Genomic DNA, 23,670 nt, shown 5'->3' with positions numbered 1-23,670 from the left:
GTATTTATTGCCAATATCAATGCAATCTGGGTGACAGATAAATATTCATTCATTTTCAATGAATGGACTGCCTTTGGACCTGATCGTTGTGGAAAATGTTGATGCAATTGAGACCTCTTTAACTTGATCAAAGTAATGCAGTTGAATAATTTTGATAGCTCTCCGCCCCAGTTTTCCCATTTATCAAATCAAATCACCTGTTGCAATCGGAAATGTAATTAAACCATTTTAAACAATTTATTGTAGAGCCAACATCTTCAATACGTGATTTGGAGTAGCTCAGGCGCGACCATTTTCTGTAGTCCTTCATTGATCCACTTATTGAATGTGTAAACTGAGGATTCATCAGGGCAATCTATTTTTTTCATCATACATTTCAATAGTGATGGGCGATATCTGTTGAGTAATGCTAGATATTCTCTTCATTTCTTATTGTTGTTTACAGTGGTGTCCATAACACTAGTTGACCAGTCAGTGTCATTGGCCATAGTTCTAAAGACCTCTGCTGACCTTGAATAAGGCGAATCCTTCCATCCCAGCAGCCTACTCTTATAATGAAATTTAACAAGCAATTATTGTGATTTATAAGTTATGTTTTATTCATTATGTACAGTAGAATGAATTCACATCATTTCACATATTATATGTACCATATACATTATGTTTTAAGGTTGTCTCGAGGTCAGTTATCAGGAACACATGTCCTCTGACACATTTTGTCACATCCACAAGATTTAAATGTTGTTACAGTAATTCTACGAAACCAGCAGAACTATCATGATATCGGATGTTCACATTTCAAAAGAACAAGAGGATACATCTACCTTTTAATATAAAAGAGCACTGAGGATACATGACTTGGATTGCAACCAATGTTTAAAAAAACTTCCATAACAACAGTAAAATAGTGACGGTATGATACGGTAATCTGCAGTAACATATCTCTTATTTTTACACTATTACATCACTCAAAGTATTTTTAAAATGTTACCATTACAATCACACACATAATTAAAGAAGAGACATTGTTATCACAAATCTTTTCCAAACATTATTTACTTTGACAGTATCAACAATAAAATCTCCTGTGAATAATGAGCAGTCACTTTACACTGTTCAAAAGTGCTAAATTAATACATTTTTTTTTTGTATATGGACAAGAGATGAATTACCTTTGAGATTCCACACAAAACGTGCACTGTAGCCATAAAAAAATTGTAGTTCAGTTTATGTCAATCCTGACATGTAGACATAAACTACTACATCACATTTAAATACCGCTATATGCAACATTAAACATCTAATATGAACACAATGTCTTTCAGTATTGAAGCAGCACCACATATACACTGTACTTGTAATAAATACACCAAAATCAGTATGTCTGTTTACACCATCTCAGTTAAAATATAGTTTTAAAATTTACTTTATAATTGGTGACATGATATATAATTCAGATGTTAAAAGTTCATTCAAATAATAAATATGAGATCTATTCATCTAGCATCATATGAACGACTTCAAATTAATGTGTAACATACAAATCGATTTTTCATGATCAACATTATATGCTATAACAAAATAGCATCTTTTTTGCTTTTTCAGTAATATAAAATTATTCATTTAATAACAACCTTATTCACATCTTTAACTGTGGGGAAATATACATGTTACATATGTACTCACATCCTTACTACACCATCTTATACAAATTTCCTTTCTCTCCCATTTCACACTCAAAATTTATCTCTGTATCACATACAAGTATGAATTTTTGATTCATTTGATGCTATTTACAATTTACCAATTCTTTCATAAGTCACGGTCCAAACAAATGATTATGAATAAAACCGTCATATACACTAACACACATTATGCACAATATACACAATTTTCAAAAATGTGCTCTGTACTGACCATTCTAAAGCTAATCTTTAAAGTTTTAGTTATTTTTCTGAATATGTAGTATTAATAATAATTAAAAAAAAATAAATTCAGCTCTTTGACTTCAGAAATTTTTCTGATCTTCAGATAGCATCTAATATAGGCAAGTACAAAACAACTGTGGTTAAACAAAGTGAAGAGAAGCGTTGCAAAGGTATTATGTTTGTTGATGTGTAAACATTAAGGCAATTTTGGTCTAGGACCATCAGGAATCCCTCCTATACCATAATGCTGGATGTAATACAATAAGAACGATACAGAGTTGAAAGACCTAACAAGTTCTAATTAATGCCTGTCAATTCAGTTTTAACACATTTTTGATATTAAAAAAAAAAAAAAAAAAAAAGATTTGATATCCAAATATCTTAATTAATTTTTTGCTGACAAGTTCAGTATTAAAAGTGAGACATAGGATGATAAGTACACAACACAAACACTGAACGTTACTGGGGTCTGACTTAGTATCGTCTCATATTATGATTCATCCCTATATGAGTATTCATTGGGAGAGTTCCATGCTGCCCTGTTAGTATTCGCTGGCTACCCATCATCATACCCGGCTGCTGCATATTGGAGACATATGCACTTGCTCCCATGTTGGAGGAGGAGAGTCCTGAAGCTGACTGTGCTCCACTTCCCCAGTGACTAGATTGGTGGGCGACATTGCGAGCAGCTGGTACTACACCTATTCAAATAACAGCTAGATTATAACAATTCCAACAAGAATGGATAGTATTGCAACAGCAATACAAAGTCCCCTGCCTGACCTAGGAGTGCACCTATTTATTTCCCATTTATTTTCGACAGAACTTCAATAGATATATTAACTAGTTTTCCTAACAGAACAGGAAGAATATTTCAGATTGCGGACAACAAATATTCTAAAAAGCAAAACAAAAACAAAAATACATAAGTATACCTATTTGGTTAAATGTAGGTGACCTATGACTTTGAGCTATTTTACTTGCCAGGTGATGAGATATAGCCATTTTTACACACATTTGGGAATTTTTACTCAAAAAAAAAAAAAAATGTGGGATGCACAACTACATGTTATACTGATCATGTATACCAAGTTTCGTTAAAATCGGAGAAGTACTTTAGGAGGAGTTGTCCGGACAAGCCTTCACAAATGAGAAGCCGGCCGCCGTTTTGAAAAATGTATTTTTGAAAAAAAATGTGGGATTGCACAACTACATTTTATACTGATCATGTATACCAAGTTTTGTTAAAATTGGAGTAGTACTTTAGGGGAGTTGTCTGGACAACTGTTGCGTGACAGACTGACAGACAGACAGACGGACAGACGGACGGACGGATGGAAAACATATAGTCCCCCCGTTTTTCAAATGGCAGGGGACTAAAATAAGCTTTATTACAGTTATAGCACTGCTATATATACACATAATTTACTATACTATGCAACAGATAAAATGTATATCTCAGCACAAAAATATCTTACTTGACAATGTTACTAAGAGGTAATACCACAGAAATATTTAATGTTTTCACATTGGCTTAACATTTATTACCATATATCAAACAATGAATCCTCATTCAGTTTTGAGGAATGTCATATCAAATAGAAATATTATGATCTGGAAGTTGATTTCTAACATTTCTAAATACAGTGAAAATATTAATTTATAATTCCTAACTTGTTGATAGCAGTTCGACTTATTTAACAAACTATACCTGGGTTCCCCCTTTAAATATGAAATGCACTTCATCGGAAGATTACTACCTGTTCTCAAGGTCATTCCTCTCCCTCTGTTAATGAGTTTTAGTACCAACTTGTTGTTATGTTAGTGGTATGACGGTACAGTACTGCGGTAATTTACTCGGCGATACATTTTATCTCTAATGATAGAGAATAGGTTATCAGTGTAAATTTCAAATCATAAGGCGATGCAAAAGATCTATACAATACCTCTATCCATTTTCCTGTCACCTCTACTGTCAAAAGTATTTCTCTGTGGTCGTCTGTCCATGTCTCTGCCTCTCTCTCCATCCCTGTATCGTGTTGCATCACCATCTCTCGCTCGTACAGCATCCCTATTTCGATCATTAAATCTGAAATTTACAGCATTTCAAAACCACTGAAGAGCTTTCAACTTAACGTTGATTCTAGGTCCAAAACGATTTTTTAAAATCATCCAGATCATTAAACTTTTTTTTTCAGAGCATTTGAAACTCATGACTCAATAAATTTAATGACATCACTCCTATGTGCCAATTTAGGGCTATTTATATATCAGTCAAATATATATTGAAAGGGAGGATGCCAGTAATAAAGAAATTCAATACAATGTGGATACTTGAGAAAGTAAGTATGTGTTATTAAATGGCTCATTTTAAATCAAATCACTTCTGTTGTTGGTTCCTGTTTGATAAGTATGGAGTCGTTCTATTAGACATTTCTAACATAGCCTCAGGCTGAAACACCAAGTCCGAATCCGACTGTTTGGTGGGGTCATCTCAAAATGCTCAGACAGCAAATACTATAGGATTTTGTCAAATTTGTTCGATCATGAAAAATTGAATAATAAATAAATAAATCGATAGATAAATTCCAACACATCAAGATAGTTTTGCTTTTTATTTTATTCGCTTTAAACACTTTAAGAACATTTTGAACAGTAACACGTGCTATATTGTCAATAGGATTTTGAAGACGGCCCGAGGGGTCTGTCCTTGAATCACTTCGAGATTTTATAGTGGGCAAGAGGTGCAATACATTCTCAATAACTTTACATGTATTAATGAAAATCAGAATAAGATTTATATGATATATAATATGATTATGATGGACATAGACCCTCGGCCTTTATATCTCTATCTTAAATTAATGAAAAAATACGTTGAATTTACCCACTACTGCTTATTTTATCGAAATAGTCTTTGGCGTCGAACGGAAAACGCATCACAAATGTCGAAAACGGAAGATATACACCATCTAGAACAATCTAATCAAAATCTAGATGGCCATTATCACTACATTACATGAACATCTAACAACATCCCATAAGGGGTCACGTCGGGGTGACCTTTTGGATTAGCCAATCAAATGACTATTTCCAGAATCTTGGAAGTGAATTTTATATGTCCGAATTGGCATGACTAGTGTGCATAGCTTGCATAATCTATCAATTTGTCTCAAGTCATTTCGTCCCACATAGCATATAGCTATATACAGGCCATACCGAAATGGTTTGCTTCAGATGCATGCTGTGACGAAATGCTTTGCTTCGATGAAATCAACAAATTGACAATTCGCCAGGAAAGTGAAATACACACATCTCAGAGGTCATCAGAACGTGATCCCATATGGGATGTTGTTAGATATTCAGGTAACGTAGTGAGAATAACCATCTAGATTTTCATTTCTCGGATGGCATGCTCTACTTTTACTCTGTAACTGTTCAAAATGTTAAATTTTAGGAATTTATGACGCTGCCTAATGTTTCTTTGCAAAATCTGTTGTCTGTAGGGTGAAGTAAATGGATAAACATTTGCAAAGATTTTGTCTCCAGGTATCACACAAATATCCGGAAAATCCAAATCCATGTTCGGTAAAAAAAAAAGCTAAAATTTGTGCATCATTTTGGTGAGCAGGAACCTAATCCTAGCAAATCATTTTCAATTTTTTGGAAAAAAAGTAGTCATGGGTTACATAGATGATGAAATATCAAAAAAGCCTGCAGTAAAATTATAACGAAAAATGTCTCAAAATGATAAGTCTTTGGCATCGAGGAATCGTCTGAAAACGATTAAAATATATACCTAAACATATTTTGTGTGTTGGAGTTTATCAATTTAGTTTTCATGACCAAACAGTGATCATGTGTTGTATGGACACAGATATTATAATTTCAATTGAAGATAAAACATATTCGTCATTTGAGCATTTTGAGATGACCCCTCAAACAGTCGGAGTCGGTCTTGGAGTTCTCGTCTGAAGCTATGTTAGAAATGTCTAATAGGTAGATGCTTCCTGAAATAGTCCTCAGAAATAAGGAATATATGAAAAATATTATTAAGTGATTAGGAACAATGCTTCAACTGCACTTGGATCAGCATTTTCATTTATTACTATGCTGTTCGAAACCAGATAATTTGAATCAAAACCTCTCTCGGTTTAATATACAAGTGATCACAGGTATGAATGAAAGCTTTACTTCACTAATGCTAATTCTAACAGGGACACTTCATTGAAGTCCGCCTTATGATTTTTGAGAAAAGTGTTTGAATCCTCACCGGCGGAAGAAAGAGGAAAAAATAATAATAATAAGAAACGGAGCAAACACAATATGTCTCCCTAAACTTCATTTGGGGGGCTTAATTAATTTATTCCAAACTAGCCTTCATACCTTGAGGCCAGAATCATCTACTCACTTCATCAGAATGATAGAACATCTTACCTATCAAACCTATCCTCATTTCTATCATCTCTGAGAGATGAGCGAGAAGCCTCCCTGTCCCGGATGTCTGCCCTGCTTAAGTCTTTCTGTTGAATCTCTCTGCCCGTCTGTTGTCATAGGCATCCCTATCAAGTCGTGAATCATCATATCGTGAAGGTCGGGAGTCACGGGAGTCAATATCTCTGTAGCTGTGGAAATTACAATCAAACATTGATGTTTTCCTAAAATACTAGTTATGAAAAATTCCATCTATAATGCTAGTTATGAAACATTCCATGTCAGTTAATTATTATAGAATTTACATCAATTAACCGGAGGAAAAGAAAATTTTGCAAATTAAACATACATGTTCCCCTATTGGCCCCCAATAAAAATAGCAAGCGTGATCTTAACCCAAAATCCCTGAAACTCAAACTTGTCCAACATATTATGGTCTTTTTTCATTGCTTGAAGTTTGATCAAAATCCCTTAGGCATGGGCCCTTGAGGAATGAAGCAACTAGAGCACTAACAGACGAATGGGAAGGAAACCTATAGTCGTGATTATAGATAGATTTGATTCCTGTCACCTTGAATTTGACGTTAATGTCATTCACCCTGATGCTACGTATCCAATGCTACGTATCAAATATCAAGTTTTTAAGTGTGTTGCTTCTTGAGAAGATGTTTAAAAGATTTTACCATATTTGAGTCTGGTGGCCTTCAATGAAGCACAAGGTTATTCATTTGAATAAACTTTGTAGCACTTCACCCCAGCATGTTACAGAACCAATATTGGGCATTTAGGCCTCTTGCATATTGAAATGTCCTTTTAAGATTTTAGCATATTTGAGCCTGGTGGCATCAATGAAGTTCAAGGTCATTCATTTGAGCAATTTTGAGAGCTCTTCACTCCAGCTAGCTTAAAGACAAATATGAAGTCATTTGGCCTCTTGCTTAGTGAGAAGTCGTTTAAAAGATTTTAGCATATTTTACCCCTGCGACTTTAAATGAAGTTCAAGGTAATTCATTTGAACAATCTTGATAGCTCTTCACTGAGATGTTCATTGAACATTTTCCTTATTTTACTCTACTAGATATGTCCTATCTGAAATGTCCATTGAACATTCTCCTCTTTTTACGATACCAGATAATATCCTATTGGAGATGTCCAATGAACATTTTTCTTGTTTTACTCCACCAGATATACCTTTTTGAAGATTACCTTAAAACGTGGACTATGCTAGTATACATACCGATCTCTCTGAAAAGTATCTGACATCAAAGACCTTTTGTTGTCTAACCAGTCATCTTCAATAGATCGTTCAAACATACGCTTCAATGCTCTTCTATCCCTCTCCTCTTCCAACCTGTTCAAAACAGATTTATAACTACTATTGACCCAGCAGTGAAATAAATGGTGATTTGTTCAGTTAACAAAATTTTTGAAGTTTTGTTGATAATGCCCTCAACTTCCACTCACCAGCCCTACCAATCACATATTTTCAGATAATTTGAGGTTATTTTGTAATATTTCTGGTATAGTCTTGATCACTATTACTGATCAGTACAAATAATCACTGGGTACAATTTGTAAGTAATAAGTATATTTTTATGACTAGATTTTGAAGAAGAGATTTGGGTACATCAAATACTAGTAAAATTAACTACAATGACATATGTTACTTTTCAAATTCATTCTTGATTTTAAGTTAACAAGGTTTATAGAAAAACAGCATAAAACAGACACATACTGTATTCATTTACAAATACACCCTTGCCTACAGTTCTGTTCTTAAAGTGGTTCACAAGTAAGGCTTCCTCAATCTTTAACACTAGGCAGGGGGCTTATTTCAGGATAAATACAGTAATTGTTCCAATAAAGCATTAAATAAATAATACACTACAGCTATTGATGCTTCAAGACATCTTATTTTACCTAAGGCGTTCTAGTCGCAGTCTTTCTGTCCTTTCCCTGTCCTGTTTGTCTCTCTCCAACTGTTCTAAACGTAAAAATTCTCGTCTCTGAGCAGCAAGTCTTTCTCTCTCTAATCGCTGTCTTTCTCGCCTAGGTATTCAATATAAAAAAATCTTTCGGTTTCATCTTCCATAAAAATGCAGCCATGATTGCCTTAAAACAAGTTTGTCAAATAATGTAAAATATTTGTGTACATTTTAAAATCAACAAGAAATAAGCTTTACAAAGCGAAGTAACTGCAATCCCAGCAGGAATGATAATTGAACATCATACATACAACCTTGAGTATTACCCAACACTTCACATACATTTTATGAACCAGCGACACTCCTGTTCCAGACTCCTGAATGTGCTCTTTTAGGCAGTCTAATTTTATATTGGGTGAGAGTATTCCCACCAAATTCTTTTGTCCAAACTGACCACAGGAAAGATCTTTTGATGTAGACTCTAGTTTTGTTAGTCATTAGAAAGAGTTCTTACGAGTACAAAACATCTTGAAATTTCCCAACTCGTGCAGAATATCCCTTTAAAGGTCCCACTTCTGAGACATAACACTACTATTTAAATACCAGGAAATAGAAATAACAAATGAGTTTTTCCATTCTAGCACTTAAAGTTGATCTCATGCTAGCCAGAATTGGCGTTTAGTAAATTTCATATCCTTTTGAGAATAGAAATTGTACATGACCGGACTAATTTTTAAGGACAAACTCAGCAGAAGGACCCAATTAATGATAATGTGGATACCATTTACAAAATCAGAGATCCTGATAGCAGCATGTTTCTTGTTTGTATTATAATTACAGTAATTCTATTATGATTATCTCACCACAATTTATAGGTACCAATACTTTGATTATCTCACCTGAGTTTTTCCCGTTCCCTGGATAATTTCAATGACTCCATCCTTTGTCTGATATGAATGTCTTTTTGGCGTTTCTTTTCTTGATATATCTCTTTCCTCTTCAGATCTTCTTGAAGTGACTTTCTTTTCTTCAGTTTTTCCCATTCTTTAATCTTTTCTTCCTGTGGGAGATAGAATAAAGAAAGTTTCAAATTTTGTGATATCAATCACCTTATGCCATGAAGGGTTAAAAGTTTATTTGTATTACTAAATACACAAGTCATACATCAGTCTACATTTATTTTTTTATATCACATTATGTTGAACAGACTTCTTCTTTGAAATTCTTAAACTAAACACCCATTAATAACGTCTATAAAGGATATTGAAAGGTTTCCCATTTAATATAACATATATTTCACGAGTATGACAGAATATTTTCACGAGTGTGAAGCACGAGTGAAAAATATTGAAATATTCTGTCATACCAGTGAAATATATGTTGTATTAAAAGGGAAACCATTCTATTTTCTTTTTATTGCATTTTCTAAACTTAAAAACAAAATAATAAACATAGAACATTTAATATTGTCAAAAAGTGCTGGAATTAGTAACATAATTCTTGACATCATCTCTTTGTGATATTATTCCACGTCAACTTGACAGTGCCATTTTGAAAGGATTGATCAACGCATTTTATGTGTTTTTTTCTGCTTTTATCAGAGAATCTGTGCATGAATAGCTAATGTTAAGTGAGTATTTTGTCAAAACCTAGTCTGAATATTTCAGAAATACACCAAATATCTTCGCTTCAATTGGAAAAATTGACAAGTTTCAACGAGGTGAATACAAACGTTTGCTCTGACTGGTCAAAAACGAAAAACTTACATTTTCACTGCAAACTTATATTTTCACTGCGAAACTTATATTTTCACTGCAAAATCTTATAGTTTCACTGCTCATCGCTAAAGTGAAAATTTAAGTTTTATTAGTTTCATAAATTTCTATATTTCACTGTCAAAAATGCAATAAATTATTATGTTCATTACCAGTACATGCATTAGATATCAATTCCCATACTTGTGTGTTTCAGGATATATTTGTGAGGGAGCTACTACTACTGTTATGCCACTTGCATGGGTAAATTTTTCAATTATATTACATGATCCGCACCTTCATTCGATCAAATGGTACAATTGTCTTTTTCTCTGAACTTTTAGGCTCTGAAGTGGCTTTTTCATCTTCACTTTTCTTCTCAGTACCCTCTCCTTCTGCATCAACTTCAGCTTTCTCCTCTGCTTCTTTTCCATCATCCTCAATACCATCCTTTGATGTACCTTCCACAGGTTCACCTTCTTTTTCTGACTTCTCAGTGGTACTGGATGCCTCTGGCTTCTCCTTCTTCTCAGGTTTAGCACTGAAAGCTTTCTTGTCACTGTCCTTCTTTGCTGGTGATTTACGTGACTTATCACGAGAGCTGGAGGGTCTATGGTCCCTTGAGGAAGATTGAGTACGAGAGGATCTGTACCTTGAGGAGTAGCTGGAGCGAGTATGGTGCGAGGTGTTTGACCTTCCACTGGATGACACTCTATTGCCAATCCTGGTGTCTCTTTGTGTGTTACCATGTAACCTGTTCCTGTCACCTGAAAAGTGCATTAATTATTATACACATACCCTTGTCTTTCTGCTATTACATGAAAGTGATAATGTATAAGTCAGACTTTGGAATTGAGAAAAGTATCTAGTAGAAATTACAGCAAACGATTACATGCTTACTGGAAAAACATTTCACTTAGCTAGTTTTTTCCACCAATCTCAAAATACAGCATGCACAATCAGGCTCAACAGGATCATGTATCAGTAAATTGATCATGATTCTAAGTTTATTTTTCAAAGTAACAATAAATTTTATGTGCTATTAAACAAAACCTAGAGAAATAGACAGAACTTTAACTTGCTATAAACAAGGAACTAAGAAGAATACATTTTGTTGTTATTGCTTCAATACCTCTAAACCAAAAATGGCTACTTGACACCACTTTGGTCCTTTAGATTACTACTTCCAATTTAGGAAAAAAGAGGATCCTGTGTAAGTTTCATCACATCCCATTTGATCTTTCAAGAATAGTGGCAATAATACTGTGTATAAATATAGTGATTAAATAAGATACTGGATCATATAATTCACAATTTGGGTGGACTTTGGGCCATAGAATGTTTCCGCAAAATTTCATTAAAATTGGTTCAAGGGTTTCTGAGAAGTTAAAAAATATAAACTGTTTACAGGGGATGATGCACACGGTCAGACAAAAGGCGACTGCAATAAGTCAACCGACACTTTGTCTCAGCTGACCTTAATATGGAGCTAAATGGAAAGTCTGACTTTCTTTCACAACATGTTCATAATTTAAGAAAGAAACTTGAGACCTAATGGGACTGCATTAGTTGTTCCTGATTCACTGCTTTTTAATGATTCAAAGCCTTCCAATTAATCAAAAGAAGTTACGAATGTAGTAGCAAAGATGACTCATGTAACACTGAGTATGGGTCAAGGCCATTTCTTTCCTCAAACTATACTGGACTTCATCCCAATTAGATAAACATCATCATTCAAAGCATACTGGCATACCAAAAGAATCAAAATTTCGTTTAGTTTTGCAGACTTCATCGCTATTATTACAGGGTTTAGTATTCACTATTATGGCAGTTCAGTGGAGGAGAAAAGATATGAAAATGAGAACAGGAGATATGGTATGGAGTAATAGGTGAGAAAGGGAGGTAGAGAGGAGATTTGGGAGTCCTCTATTGCTTTAACCTAGGATATATTTCTAATTTTGAAGGCGACTCCATATCCAAAGAGTTGCCCTACCCTAACTCTGATTAGACATATTACATCAGGATGTCCTCTTGTGACCATGGATTAAGGGGTTCAGGTCCAATAGTCTATTGAATTTGGTTTATTTCTGTAATTTGTAAGTCCCGCTAAACTTCCTAATAATATGGTACTTAATGACAGCCCAACCTCCAGGATATGATAGTCTAACCCAACAGGGACCCTAATATCAAATATCAGTACCCTTGCAGAACTATAAATAATTGCAATAATGCCTTTCAATAATTACTATAAGAACTTATTTTCTGTGTTAACTACCAACAGTGCTGATGTAGGACACCTTGCTAGCCAGAAAACACAGATTTCATACAGCTAACAGTAATTACCTGAATCTCTTCGTGTGCTGTCATGGGTTGATCTAGGTCTGTAGGATCTTCGTTCAGTAATCTTTCTCTTGTTTTTATCTTGGTCTTTCTTATCTCCACTTTCAGACTTTTTATCTTCAGAACCAAAAAGAAGTAGCAATGTTTACAAAAGCTGTTGGAGAACAGCATAGCTCATCTCGCAAATGTTTGTCAATAGATAATTACAATATATTAATTGGTATGGTTTCGCAAATTGCATTAATAATATTTATATTGTTTACTTGATCAGATCGTGTATTGTGTATTCATGCAATTTTCAAAACCATAACAATTTATATATATATGTAAATTATTTATTGACAAACATTAGAGAGACAAGCTATGCTGTTGTAGATTGAATAAATATATTGCAATCAGTCATAACAATGATCATGCACTACTAGGGACTAAGGTGAACCTACCTAGGAAATTTGAGAAAAAGTCCTGTTATTTCTCAAGAAACAGTGATAACAAGGATTGTTTACAGAGATGACATATGACTGACAGAAAATCGATGAAGGGCGATTTAAACAGCACACCATCTGAAGATGTTGGACTATAAAGTTATATATTTGTAGCATATGTAACACATACCTGCAGTGTTGTTCTCTTCAGGCTTCTTTGTATTGTTTTTTTTAGGTTCTTTCTTGGTCTAAAAAGATGTTTGATTTTAGTACAAGAATAGACAACCGACACCCAAGAATGTAATTTGTATGAGTGAGAAATGATCTGACCGAGCAGTTTCATCTCTAGATCAACAAGTACAGCTTTAACACATTAACTATACCTATATAGCTACAAATTAAATAAATATCTCCTTTAAATTTCACATAACTTTTATAAATTATAAATCATAAATTATTTTGTAAGTACATTTTGTACTATTTTTTTGTTTATTCACTCACCACTTGTATAACATGTTTGCCTTGCATCTTTGTACCATTAAGATGTTGTACGCTCTCTGTAGCTTCCTTTGATGTTGACATGGTCACAAAACCATAACACTTGGCACCACAGACTTTTGAACTAGCCAGAACTTTGGTTACCATCACCTATAGAAATAAAGTCAAAGTCAATAAAATATATGAAAGAGGAACATGGTTTACTTTAATCATGTAAAATGCATTAAACCCCTAATTTTGGATATTTCAACATTTTGTACCAAAGTATGTTACCACTGACTTCTGGTATATTTCCCAATTCTCTATTTCCCTTTCTCCACGGAAGTCACATATTTGTTTTCTATATAACACATCCCCATGGGTTTGCACTTATCAATTATGACCTCCTGCAATGAATTAATCTTTCAGAGTATCACACATAAATGAGCTTCATTGATGTTCTAAAAATGTTGTTGATTTGCATAAAAGATAACATTTACACTGGCCTTGCACCCTAGCTCCTTCCTACAGTAATAAAGCCTGTACGTTTGCATACAAACCGGATAGATTCACATTTGTGGTCACATGTTATTCTCCCTTATGCTGTGTCACGATATGTGAAATGTATAGTAAATGCTTTCCTTTCGACATTAAACTTCACAATTGTAAATTACCAATTTTTCATAACACGTTTAACTTTTGAGTTTTAAACCAAAAAGTGCAAAATGATGGTTGATTGTTACCAGGAAATATTGATACCCAAAATTCATAAGACTACTAACTCTATATTGCAGATTTTTAAAACACAATTAATTACCTGTTATTTTCTTGTGCTTTGATATTAGTTCAAGCTGTTGCCAGTATTTGCATGTATTCATTAAACAAGAGCTGTTGGAGAACAGCAAAGGTCGTCTCGCAAATGTTTGTCAATAAATAATTAAAATATATTAATTGGAATGGTTTCTCAAACTGCATGAATAATATTTATATTGTTTACTTGATCAGATTGTGTTTTGTGAATTCATGCAATTTTCAAAACCATACCAATTTATATATATATAAATTATTTATTGACAAACATTCGAGAGACAAGCTATCCTGTTGTAGATTAAATGAATATATTAAATACAAATGTAATTGCTTTTGGACATATTTCTTCAATTTTTTAATAAAAATTTTATCCTTGTGAGAGTTGTCTCCCTTGAAAAATGTGGACCGGTATAAATTGTCTAATGTGAGCATTTTCACATTGTTTTATTTTCAGTTTCACCCCAAGAAAGGATAGTGTAACTCCATAGAGACTCTTTTACCAAATATCAGCACCCTAGTTCAATCATAAAGTGATGTGTTAATAGCTTTCAACATATGCACGAAATTTTTTAAAAATCTGTTTTTTCCCCAAAAAAATCATTCAGTTTAACTCCGGCAAGGGATAGTTTAACCCCCACAGGGAACCTAATACCATGAAATTACTATGCCTTTCAACACTCACAACATAAATTTATTAAATTTATTTATCCATTTTTTTTTTAAAGTTTTACTTCAGGAAGGGATTGTCTTACTCCATAGGGACTCTATTGCCAAATATCAGCACCCTAGTACAATTATAAAGTGATGTATTAAAACCTCTTAACACTTGCACCAAAAACTTAACGCAGAAATATTCTAAGTCAAAAAATTTGAAAATTCTGGGTTTCTTTTCAAAAAGTTTAACTAAGGCAGGGGATAGTTTAACTCCAGAGGGACTCTATTACCAAATATCAGCACCCTAGTACAATTATAAAGAGATGTATTAATACATTTCAACACTTGCACCAAAAATTTAACATTTGAAAAATCAAGGCCGACGCCGGAGTGATGACATAAGCTCTCACTCTCACTCTTCGAAGAGACGAGCTAAAAACTCCAATTTGACAATAAAATTCAACAATATTCTTGAATTCTTTCTTTTAATATCATGTATCCCAATACCACTTAATCAACACTTACTGGGTTTTTCCCCCATTCTCATGCAACAAGCAGCAGGCATCTTTACCTCATTTTTCAAGGAAATTGGGTGATGGTGAATTTGGGAATAAAATTTTCAGGAGTGAACTGCAAATTTTGCGAATTTTAATTAAATATGAAATAATATCTATTGGCAATGCGACCACTTCTAAGCTCTATAAAGTCTAGAAAAAGCCCTCAATATTCTGTCATAATCCAATAATACTTACCTTTCCATATTTACTGAATAATGTCTTGAGGTCAGCTGCTTTTGTGGTGGGTGGCAGACCACTAACCCACAGATTGCGACTGGTGCTCTCTGGAATTACAGAAAAAAATTGTTCTATATATACAGCAGTACACCAATAGTCCTCACAACCATCTCCTTCAATTTATAATTCTGCAAACAAATGATGTAGATATAAAATAATTCAAATGCCTAGCTTCTGTGCAGAAGATACATTTTCAATCCGAAATAAAATGTGTACCAAGTCTGAATGCACTGACATGGCCGACATAAAAACATCAGTGACATAACTTTTACCTGCTTAAAGATAAAGGAGAGGCAGATATCAATATATATGTCATCAGTCGACACTTTATTTTCACAAGTCCTTTTCAACTGTACAGCTAAAAACAATGAGTCCCACAATGTTAATTATGCATTTCCAGACATTCTGTGAGTCCCACCAAATTTTAGGAATACAAAACTCAGGACTCGCATGTTGATTTATCACTGTGTAATACTTACCAACTTTTCCAGTAGTCTTGCTTTCTGATTGCTTAGAACTGAAAGAAAACAAAAAGAAAATCAATATTGCAGTAAACATCATAAATGCCCTCTGATACCAAGATACACGCACAGGACATTTGCACAAAACCTGCATATTCAATAAGAGAGAAAATAGTCAGGATTTATATCTTTTTAACAGTTAATTTATCAACAAAGGACAGAAGAATTTTGAAAAAGGCAAGATACTTGGTCAGTTAGAAGTGAAATTCTGATATATCAGGCAACCTATTGCAACCAAATTGGCAATTATTACAACATTCAACATATTTGCAACAGTAACACATAACATCAGACAGGAGATTTGGGATCAGATTTGAGATTGTGGACAGAAAAGATGCAAGTGCAACAACAGTTTGAAAAAGTAATGCAATATAAGTATTATTTTTTTGTGGTATGTACATGTACACCATGACTGAATGAATTTCAAGTAGGAAAGTTTTTCCACAGCCCACTTTAAAAATTATAAAACATTTAAATAGAAACCTAATTGCCCAATATCCCACAAATTGACAGCATTTATTGTTATGTTTTATGCAAGTTGATATTCAATTTGATTATACAGAAACATATTCTTAATGCATTTTATACTGTGTGTTAGATTGTCTCATCTTGCACAGAATCATGCTTAGAAGTGACATGCACAAATAAGTTAACCCCATTGAACACTAATGTTTCAAGAACATCATCTAACAGTTCCTGTTCCTGCTTACTTTCAAACGTCAAAATTCAAAATGGCTGCTGATAACTGTCTTGAATATCTGATGAAGCTAGCGATACAGCATATAAAACTATGATCCATACTTAACATAAGTCCTTACTGGTTCAAGAGAAGTGGTGACAAAAAATTATTTCAAAATCTCAAAATGGTGGCGGACAGCCTCTCGCTGTCTTTTCAATTTCAGTTTCATGGAAAAAAGTTTCAATTATGTTGTGATAAGGTATAGATTTGGTCATATTGGGAAAAGAATTTCCCTGTCCTCCAGACATACATAATATAAAGATTGATTCTTTGAGAACAACACATTTATGGTTAATGGTTTCATGTGGTGCCAAAACTTGGATTAGACATAAACCTAAAGGATTAGGAAATTTAAAAGAAATTTAATTGTCCTACTATTTTGCCTGAAACAAAACATAAAATTATACAAGATTTAATATACGAATGTACCAAAGCTTGACATATTAACAGCAACAAGAAATGGTGGAATACAAACCGAACCGACCTCTTGGAATCGGACTGAGATTTGTTGGTGTCTTCTTTCTTTGCTTCTTTATCGTTACAATTGGCGGTTATGTTTGACGATGTGACAGTATCATTCTCTTGTGATGTGGTAGATTTCACAGCATCACTTTCTTGCTCTGGTGACAGTTTCTTATCTCCATCAGTTGCCTCCATCTCACTGTTATCTAAACCCTTCTCTCCTTCTTGATTAGCTGATACACTCATGGACTCCTGCTCCTTCTGGGAGTTCAGAAGATCTGCATCTAAATCATTCTGAGGATCTTCTACCTGCAGAACATCACTTTCTTCTGCAATATCTTCTGATGTTTCAGCTGTATTTACTTCAGCTGTGCTGTCAGTCTTATCAACCTGCTGAAGTGCTGCTTCCTCCACAGGTTTTTCTGCCTCTTTCACCTCACTAACAGTTACTTCAGTAGGACTGGACACATCATTCCCAGTGTTGCCTGCTTCTTTGTCTTTTGCTTCTTCATCATTGCCATCACCACCATCAACATTACACGGAGCTGTGTCAACATGTGCTAGAGAAATTCAAATCACGACTTAATACCACATCATCAAAAGCATCATTAAATCAAATATGACTGATCTTTCTTTATGTCATGATTAGAAGAGATTATACTATATCAGGATTGCTTGAATATCAAATTAACCTAGTGAAACAGAAATGTGGAGCATATGGACAGATTTCCAAACAACATTTGATGACAAAACTCAAGCTGTAAATACTGGACAACTTCATCAGCCTTCATCCTCATCCAAACTGCTGGAAAACTTGGAAAACAGTTTTCGTCATCTCAATTCAAGAGGTGCCACACAGCTACAAATATCGTCTCATAAAGGACAAGCACATTCTCCATGGCTTCATGTACAGATCTTTTCAGGAATTACCAGCTCCTATCTGGTGCTGTTATCTTTCCCACCATCATAATTCCAGTTGATGGAAATGGGGAAGTGAAAGCAGATTGCTGTTAATTTTCAAAGCATTATGATTCAGAGAAACAATGTTTATCATCTGTCAGAAGTTTGTGGAAATTTGAAAAACTAAACATATTGTATAATGTGCAAAAATTTATTCTTTGGCAATAGATGTCTTTTTGAAAATTTCCAAACTTACAGTTAATAAGTAATAAGTTTCTGATATCATTTTCAAATAATGGGTCTGTAAAAAAATCGTATTTTTTTTCTTTTAAAGAATAAATAAATAGTCTTTTATTAAAAGTTGCCAAAAGATAAATTGAGCACCTTAACACTTGTTTTTTTTAAAGAGTCAGGGGTGTAAAATGTGGTTTTTTCTCAAAGCACCTGCATGCCCAGGGCAATTTTCACCTAACCTATCAAACAAAACATCATAAAATAGGAAAGAGCATTATGTAAAATATTATAAGGTACATTCGAAATGTTCACAATGTTTCAAATTTTGTTTCACAGTTGAAAATTTTCTTCTTTTTTCTTCTTACATTTTTGGTCTTAATCCCCCTAATCCCTGTGAATTTGTCACCCAATACAATTTCCTACTGGACACAAACAGACTTTCAAAAGTAAAAAAAAAAAAAAAATCTTGAGTCTAATAAAACAAAACATAGCCAATACTACAATAACATTACTTTTTATATCCTCATTGTATGTTTCAATTGCAATTTTAAAATATTAACATGCTTTACTTGACCTCGGCAAGCGTGTCAACTTTTTGTACCTGATCAAGCACCAAACTAATTGTTATGAGTAGGAGCAGTGATATTTTACACCCCTGACGGTATTATATCTTCAAATAATTACAATTCAAACCAATTCACACCAGGATCAACAACTGAATGCCAACAATCGCCTAATGTTCAAATCAATTTTACCTTCTAACCCAGGTTCATGCTTGGAATGAATATCATCAACCTCCACCTGAAATGCAAGACATTTTCATGTAAGTACAATGGACCTGCTTATTGAGTGGATATTAAAAGTTAATATCGGTGAGAAATATTCAAATCATGCAAGCAATATTTGTCATTTCGATTATTTTGAATATTTTAATGCATCACTGATTCAGCATATATACATGTACATACCTGGGGTGGTATATCTTATTACTTTATCAATATATATTACAACTAATATGAACACTTATAACATTTCAACATCAATTACTTCACGATACTATAATATGCACCAATTATTTTCTAAATTTATCATTTATCATTGACAACATTGGTAACTTTTAGAAGAAAACAGCATGATCTTTTTAAAATTACACTTAAAATGTACCATGTGCTGGTACCATGCAACTCACCATATCTTCATTTATTTCAATAAACTCTTCAAGTTCATCTTGGAAATATTCGTTTTCCTGAGTATCTTCCTCCTACAAAATAAAACAATGAATATGCCAATTTTATCTATAAAACTTTTATTTGATTTTTCACCAATACATGTGTTATATACAGAACCAAGACATTCACATGATTACTTTGTTTTGAACACACTTAATCGTGTGAATACTTTTGTCCGATGTCTGATATTATGGGATAAAAAATGTAAAATTTCTGATGTTTAAAAAAAATCTAATTAAAATCATTTCAAAATATTATTATAGAATTGTTTTTACACAGTGTGACACCTCGTGTCTGTACATTTGGAATTCACTTATTACCTGCATAGGATCAGCAGTCACCTGATCCACCACTTCCATATCCCCATACATTAGGTCTAGTAATGAGTCTTCATCTGCTGCATTCTCCACCTCAACATCAGGGGCTTCTGGAGATGTTGTATCAACCACTTCCTTAAAATGGAAACAAATTCATTACTATGATTGCATTTCTGTTCCCATAGATTTTTGGTTTTAAACTAAAAAGTAAGTTGTATACAGTAATAAATCTCATTTTGGGCCTTATAGAATTAATAGAAATCAGCATCATGTATGCCATCCTGTTGAGGCTTTATACATCCAACAATAGACCTAGGCCTGCAATAAGTATATGGACATGTAACAGAGCACAGGATTAATTAAATTAAAATTACTGTCTCCGCTAGGAATCGAACCCGGGACCTCTGGCTTACTAGTCTTACGCTTAACCGACCGAGCTAAAGAGAAGATCTCTCTAGCCGAGCGGTCTATTGCGGCTAGTATTTACCAGGGTTACAGACACATGTCTTAATCCATGCATTTGGACAAGTTTTCAATGTTATGACAATGTTTTTCAAAGAATTTCCTTGGAATTTGATATACTAGTAGACAATCACTGTAGAACATTGGCTATTTCTATTCATGTAAATAAACATATAAACTGTCTAATTTGAGGTTTTTCACATTCGTTTTCGACTTTGGAAAAAAAAGAAAAGGAAAGAAAAACCTTGCACAACACAGATAAACCATTTGAAAATGAAATACAGAGCAACCCGCTTACTTGCATAGCCCTTTTTCCATGACAAAATATGCAAATAACTGGGGTATTTTTATAGGCGGAGTTGGGTTTTGGCCCCTCTTATACACATGTACATCGTCAGGTAAGTACTCAAAATCGGCTCTATGATTGTTTACGTTATTTGCATTAAAAATATATTTAAAATATAAGAGTAAATACGAAATACATCGGTTGTTATTCTTTGTAAATGTACAAATAAAGATATTTGCATACACTTCATTTTGTCACTCTGGGCACTTTCAATTAACATTCATTATCGTCTCGAGATACGTTGTACATGTGTTCCTGCTTACTCCAATAATATTAGAGGTTTACACGACAGGAAATTTTTGACAGGCTGTCATGTAACTTCTAATCACCACCGCACATAAAACCTGTTGCTGTGACCCACCTAAATAAAGTCGTTTAAAAGTTATCTTTACTCACATTTCATATGATCTGACTTACCTTATTCTATTTATCTATCATAAATACACAAAGTTACACAACGTGTGTCCATATCTATATCCAAGATCAGTGATTATTAGCCTCTTTTGTCGTTTAAGCGTAGGTCCCATTTGTATATATACCGCCATACTTGTTTTCATTGTGACCTCTCGAGGTTATTTCCGGTTTATCCAAATTTGGAGTTGAAATAGACGAAACAAACGAAACGCTGTGAAAATATAACGTTACGCTATCCGTTTTATTTGTAATCCGTATTTTATAATAACCGGAACAGCAAAGTTGTTTTAGTGACCCAATATTTGAACACAGTAGGTTGCAAGTGAATTATTGTGGATATAATCATATTTAAGAGGTGCCCATCAACAGTTTGTGCATAAATGGATTGATACTTCATCAACAAGTAAGCGTACGCATATTTGTTAACATGAATTATCGTATTAGATGGTTTATGACACTTTTTTGTCGCGCCCCAGAATCAGGGCACTGGCATGCAGCTACAAGAAAAACACGCTGAGGGGATATGAGGTCGTAATATCCACCAATGTAATCAGGTGGAATAAGACCTCATATACGTATAAGAGTAGTTCCTGCTATGAGTATATTAGTTGTTTGATCATAGATGATGAACTGTACATGTTGAGGCAATAGACTGTCTTAAATGACCGTGACATCTATTGTTGTTTGGGTTTGTTTTGGAAAATGGCGCACACACACAAAGAGTTGTCGTTCATTACACATATGCCCCCACAATGCAACGCGCCTAGTAAACAATCATGGCGATCACAACCTGCCTCAGTGAGTGTTTAAGTGCACAGAACACAGGTTTGGATTGATGCTATAATAAATAAACAAATCTCATCAAAAGATGAGGCATATAAGTATTTTATTCAGTAATTCTTCTGCACAATGCTACTGATATGGTCTGGATAATAACTAAATGTCAATATCGATGCATCGAACGTAACCTGTAATGACGAAGTGTGAACCAAGGATTAGATAATGTTGTACATCGTGTCAAATCAATATGTAAGTTAAAACAAATTTCATGAAACTTTTATTACAGGAAAATCACAAAAATACCCTAAAATCAATTAAAATTTTTCAATTTTTTGAATTTTTATATGCATATTAGCGAGAGTCTGTGTTTTAGTCGATACAAATACAAGGATTTAAATACAAAGATAAAGAAGAAAAAAATCGAGAAAACCTGAGAATTTTACGCAAATAAGCCGGTTATTCAAATAAGCGATAGAGTGGGGGTACGTTATTTTCGCACACTTTCGGTATGTTTTTAAATACATTTCCGTCAAATCAATTTCAAATCAAGAAATAATACCTCACATTGTTAGATGTACAAATGCTTCGTAACATACAAGTGTGCAACCTGATATGCGCACATGTATCACTGTGCAAGGGAGCTGTTGTTAACTGGGTTTGAAGATGATCGGGTACGTAATTTCGTACACCCATCTAACTTCTTTAATTTTGTTGGTAAAAATAGTTTCCAGCCATTTTGTAGACAAACAACATCCTAAACTAAGATAAAGCTCAATGCCATGATTAAAAAAATCTTTAAAAACAAAATAATGTAAGATTGGAAAGTGTCAATTTACCGCCATTTTTGCTCTAAATAATTACTGCTCCCTACTGAGGTACTGTAAACAAGGTGGTGAAAATGACGGGTTGTCTGCAGGTCAGCGCTGTTATTAGTTATACTTGGTGGATTTGTAATAAGTTTTGTTTATAATCTGATCAAATGATATTTTCTTTCAATATTTGCAAATTCACATGCCAATCAACAACTGGGATTATTTTAAATAAAATATTTAATCATCCGGTATCCATTTTATCGGACGAGAGTCGTATCAGTTAAAATTTGTTTTCAAAACGAACTTAATCTGAAAAGATGTACTCATTATCCATCTTAAAATTATACTAGCACTAGTTTGCACAACAGTACTGGTAGGGTGTTCAATTAGCTGATCTTAGGCGCATTGACTAGAAGTTTATGAAAGCCCGAGATATTTCTTTGGAGCTGAAGAACTTGAGGCCGAGGTCGAGTCCGAGCTGTGAGCGGTTTTGTGGCATTGTAAAAAGGATTCTATTGTGAACACATCATCACGTTTATCAGGCCGCTTAAACTGACCATAATTGCATACCCCAAAATCTGACCGGTCGTCTGATTATGATAAGTTTTAGAGGAAAAGTTTACACACACACAGGCAACTGAAATTCTGCAACGCCTGACTAATTTAATAATCGTCCGCCATTGTGATTTAGGCCTGATGCAGATAGCCCAACGAGGCAACACGAACCACATGCTAGGTAAAGTAGAATCCATAAATATTCACATATCAATGACGAAAGGATTCCTCTTCATTGATAGCATAACGCTAAGAAGTTGAAAATATGTATTGCGCTTGAACACTAAAACATACCAAATCATCCATCTGCAAATCTTCGTCGGCCATTTTGCCTTCCTCAGTGCTCGATTCCGATTGG

General features: G+C 34.0%; 1 protein-coding gene across 3 annotated transcripts; it reads right to left on the bottom strand.

Moving 5' to 3' along the window:
* Positions 1-575: 575 nt before the first annotated feature.
* Positions 576-23,670, bottom strand: LOC117328799 (SAFB-like transcription modulator). Of its 3 annotated transcripts, none has more exons than XM_033886353.1 (17): positions 23,607-23,670; positions 19,947-20,078; positions 19,587-19,658; positions 19,153-19,198; positions 17,277-17,823; positions 16,021-16,058; positions 15,500-15,588; positions 13,308-13,454; positions 12,997-13,054; positions 12,385-12,498; positions 10,339-10,808; positions 9,187-9,347; positions 8,283-8,411; positions 7,600-7,713; positions 6,366-6,553; positions 3,875-4,017; positions 576-2,629 (listed from the first exon to the last, which is right to left on the bottom strand). In XM_033886353.1, exons 1-15 carry the CDS (start codon positions 23,637-23,639, stop codon positions 6,442-6,444), a joined length of 2,262 nt encoding a protein of 753 aa, XP_033742244.1. In that variant the 5' UTR covers positions 23,640-23,670; the 3' UTR covers positions 576-2,629; positions 3,875-4,017; positions 6,366-6,441. The 3 variants fall into 3 exon arrangements, with proteins under 3 accessions (XP_033742244.1, XP_033742252.1, XP_033742260.1); XM_033886361.1 differs by having other exon boundaries at positions 3,875-3,999; XM_033886369.1 differs by having other exon boundaries at positions 17,286-17,823.

This window comes from Pecten maximus, chromosome 1 (genome assembly GCF_902652985.1).
Source record: "Pecten maximus chromosome 1, xPecMax1.1, whole genome shotgun sequence".
Classification (NCBI taxonomy): Eukaryota; Metazoa; Mollusca; class Bivalvia; order Pectinida; family Pectinidae; genus Pecten; species Pecten maximus.
This window is presented reverse-complemented; position numbering and strand designations above follow the sequence as displayed.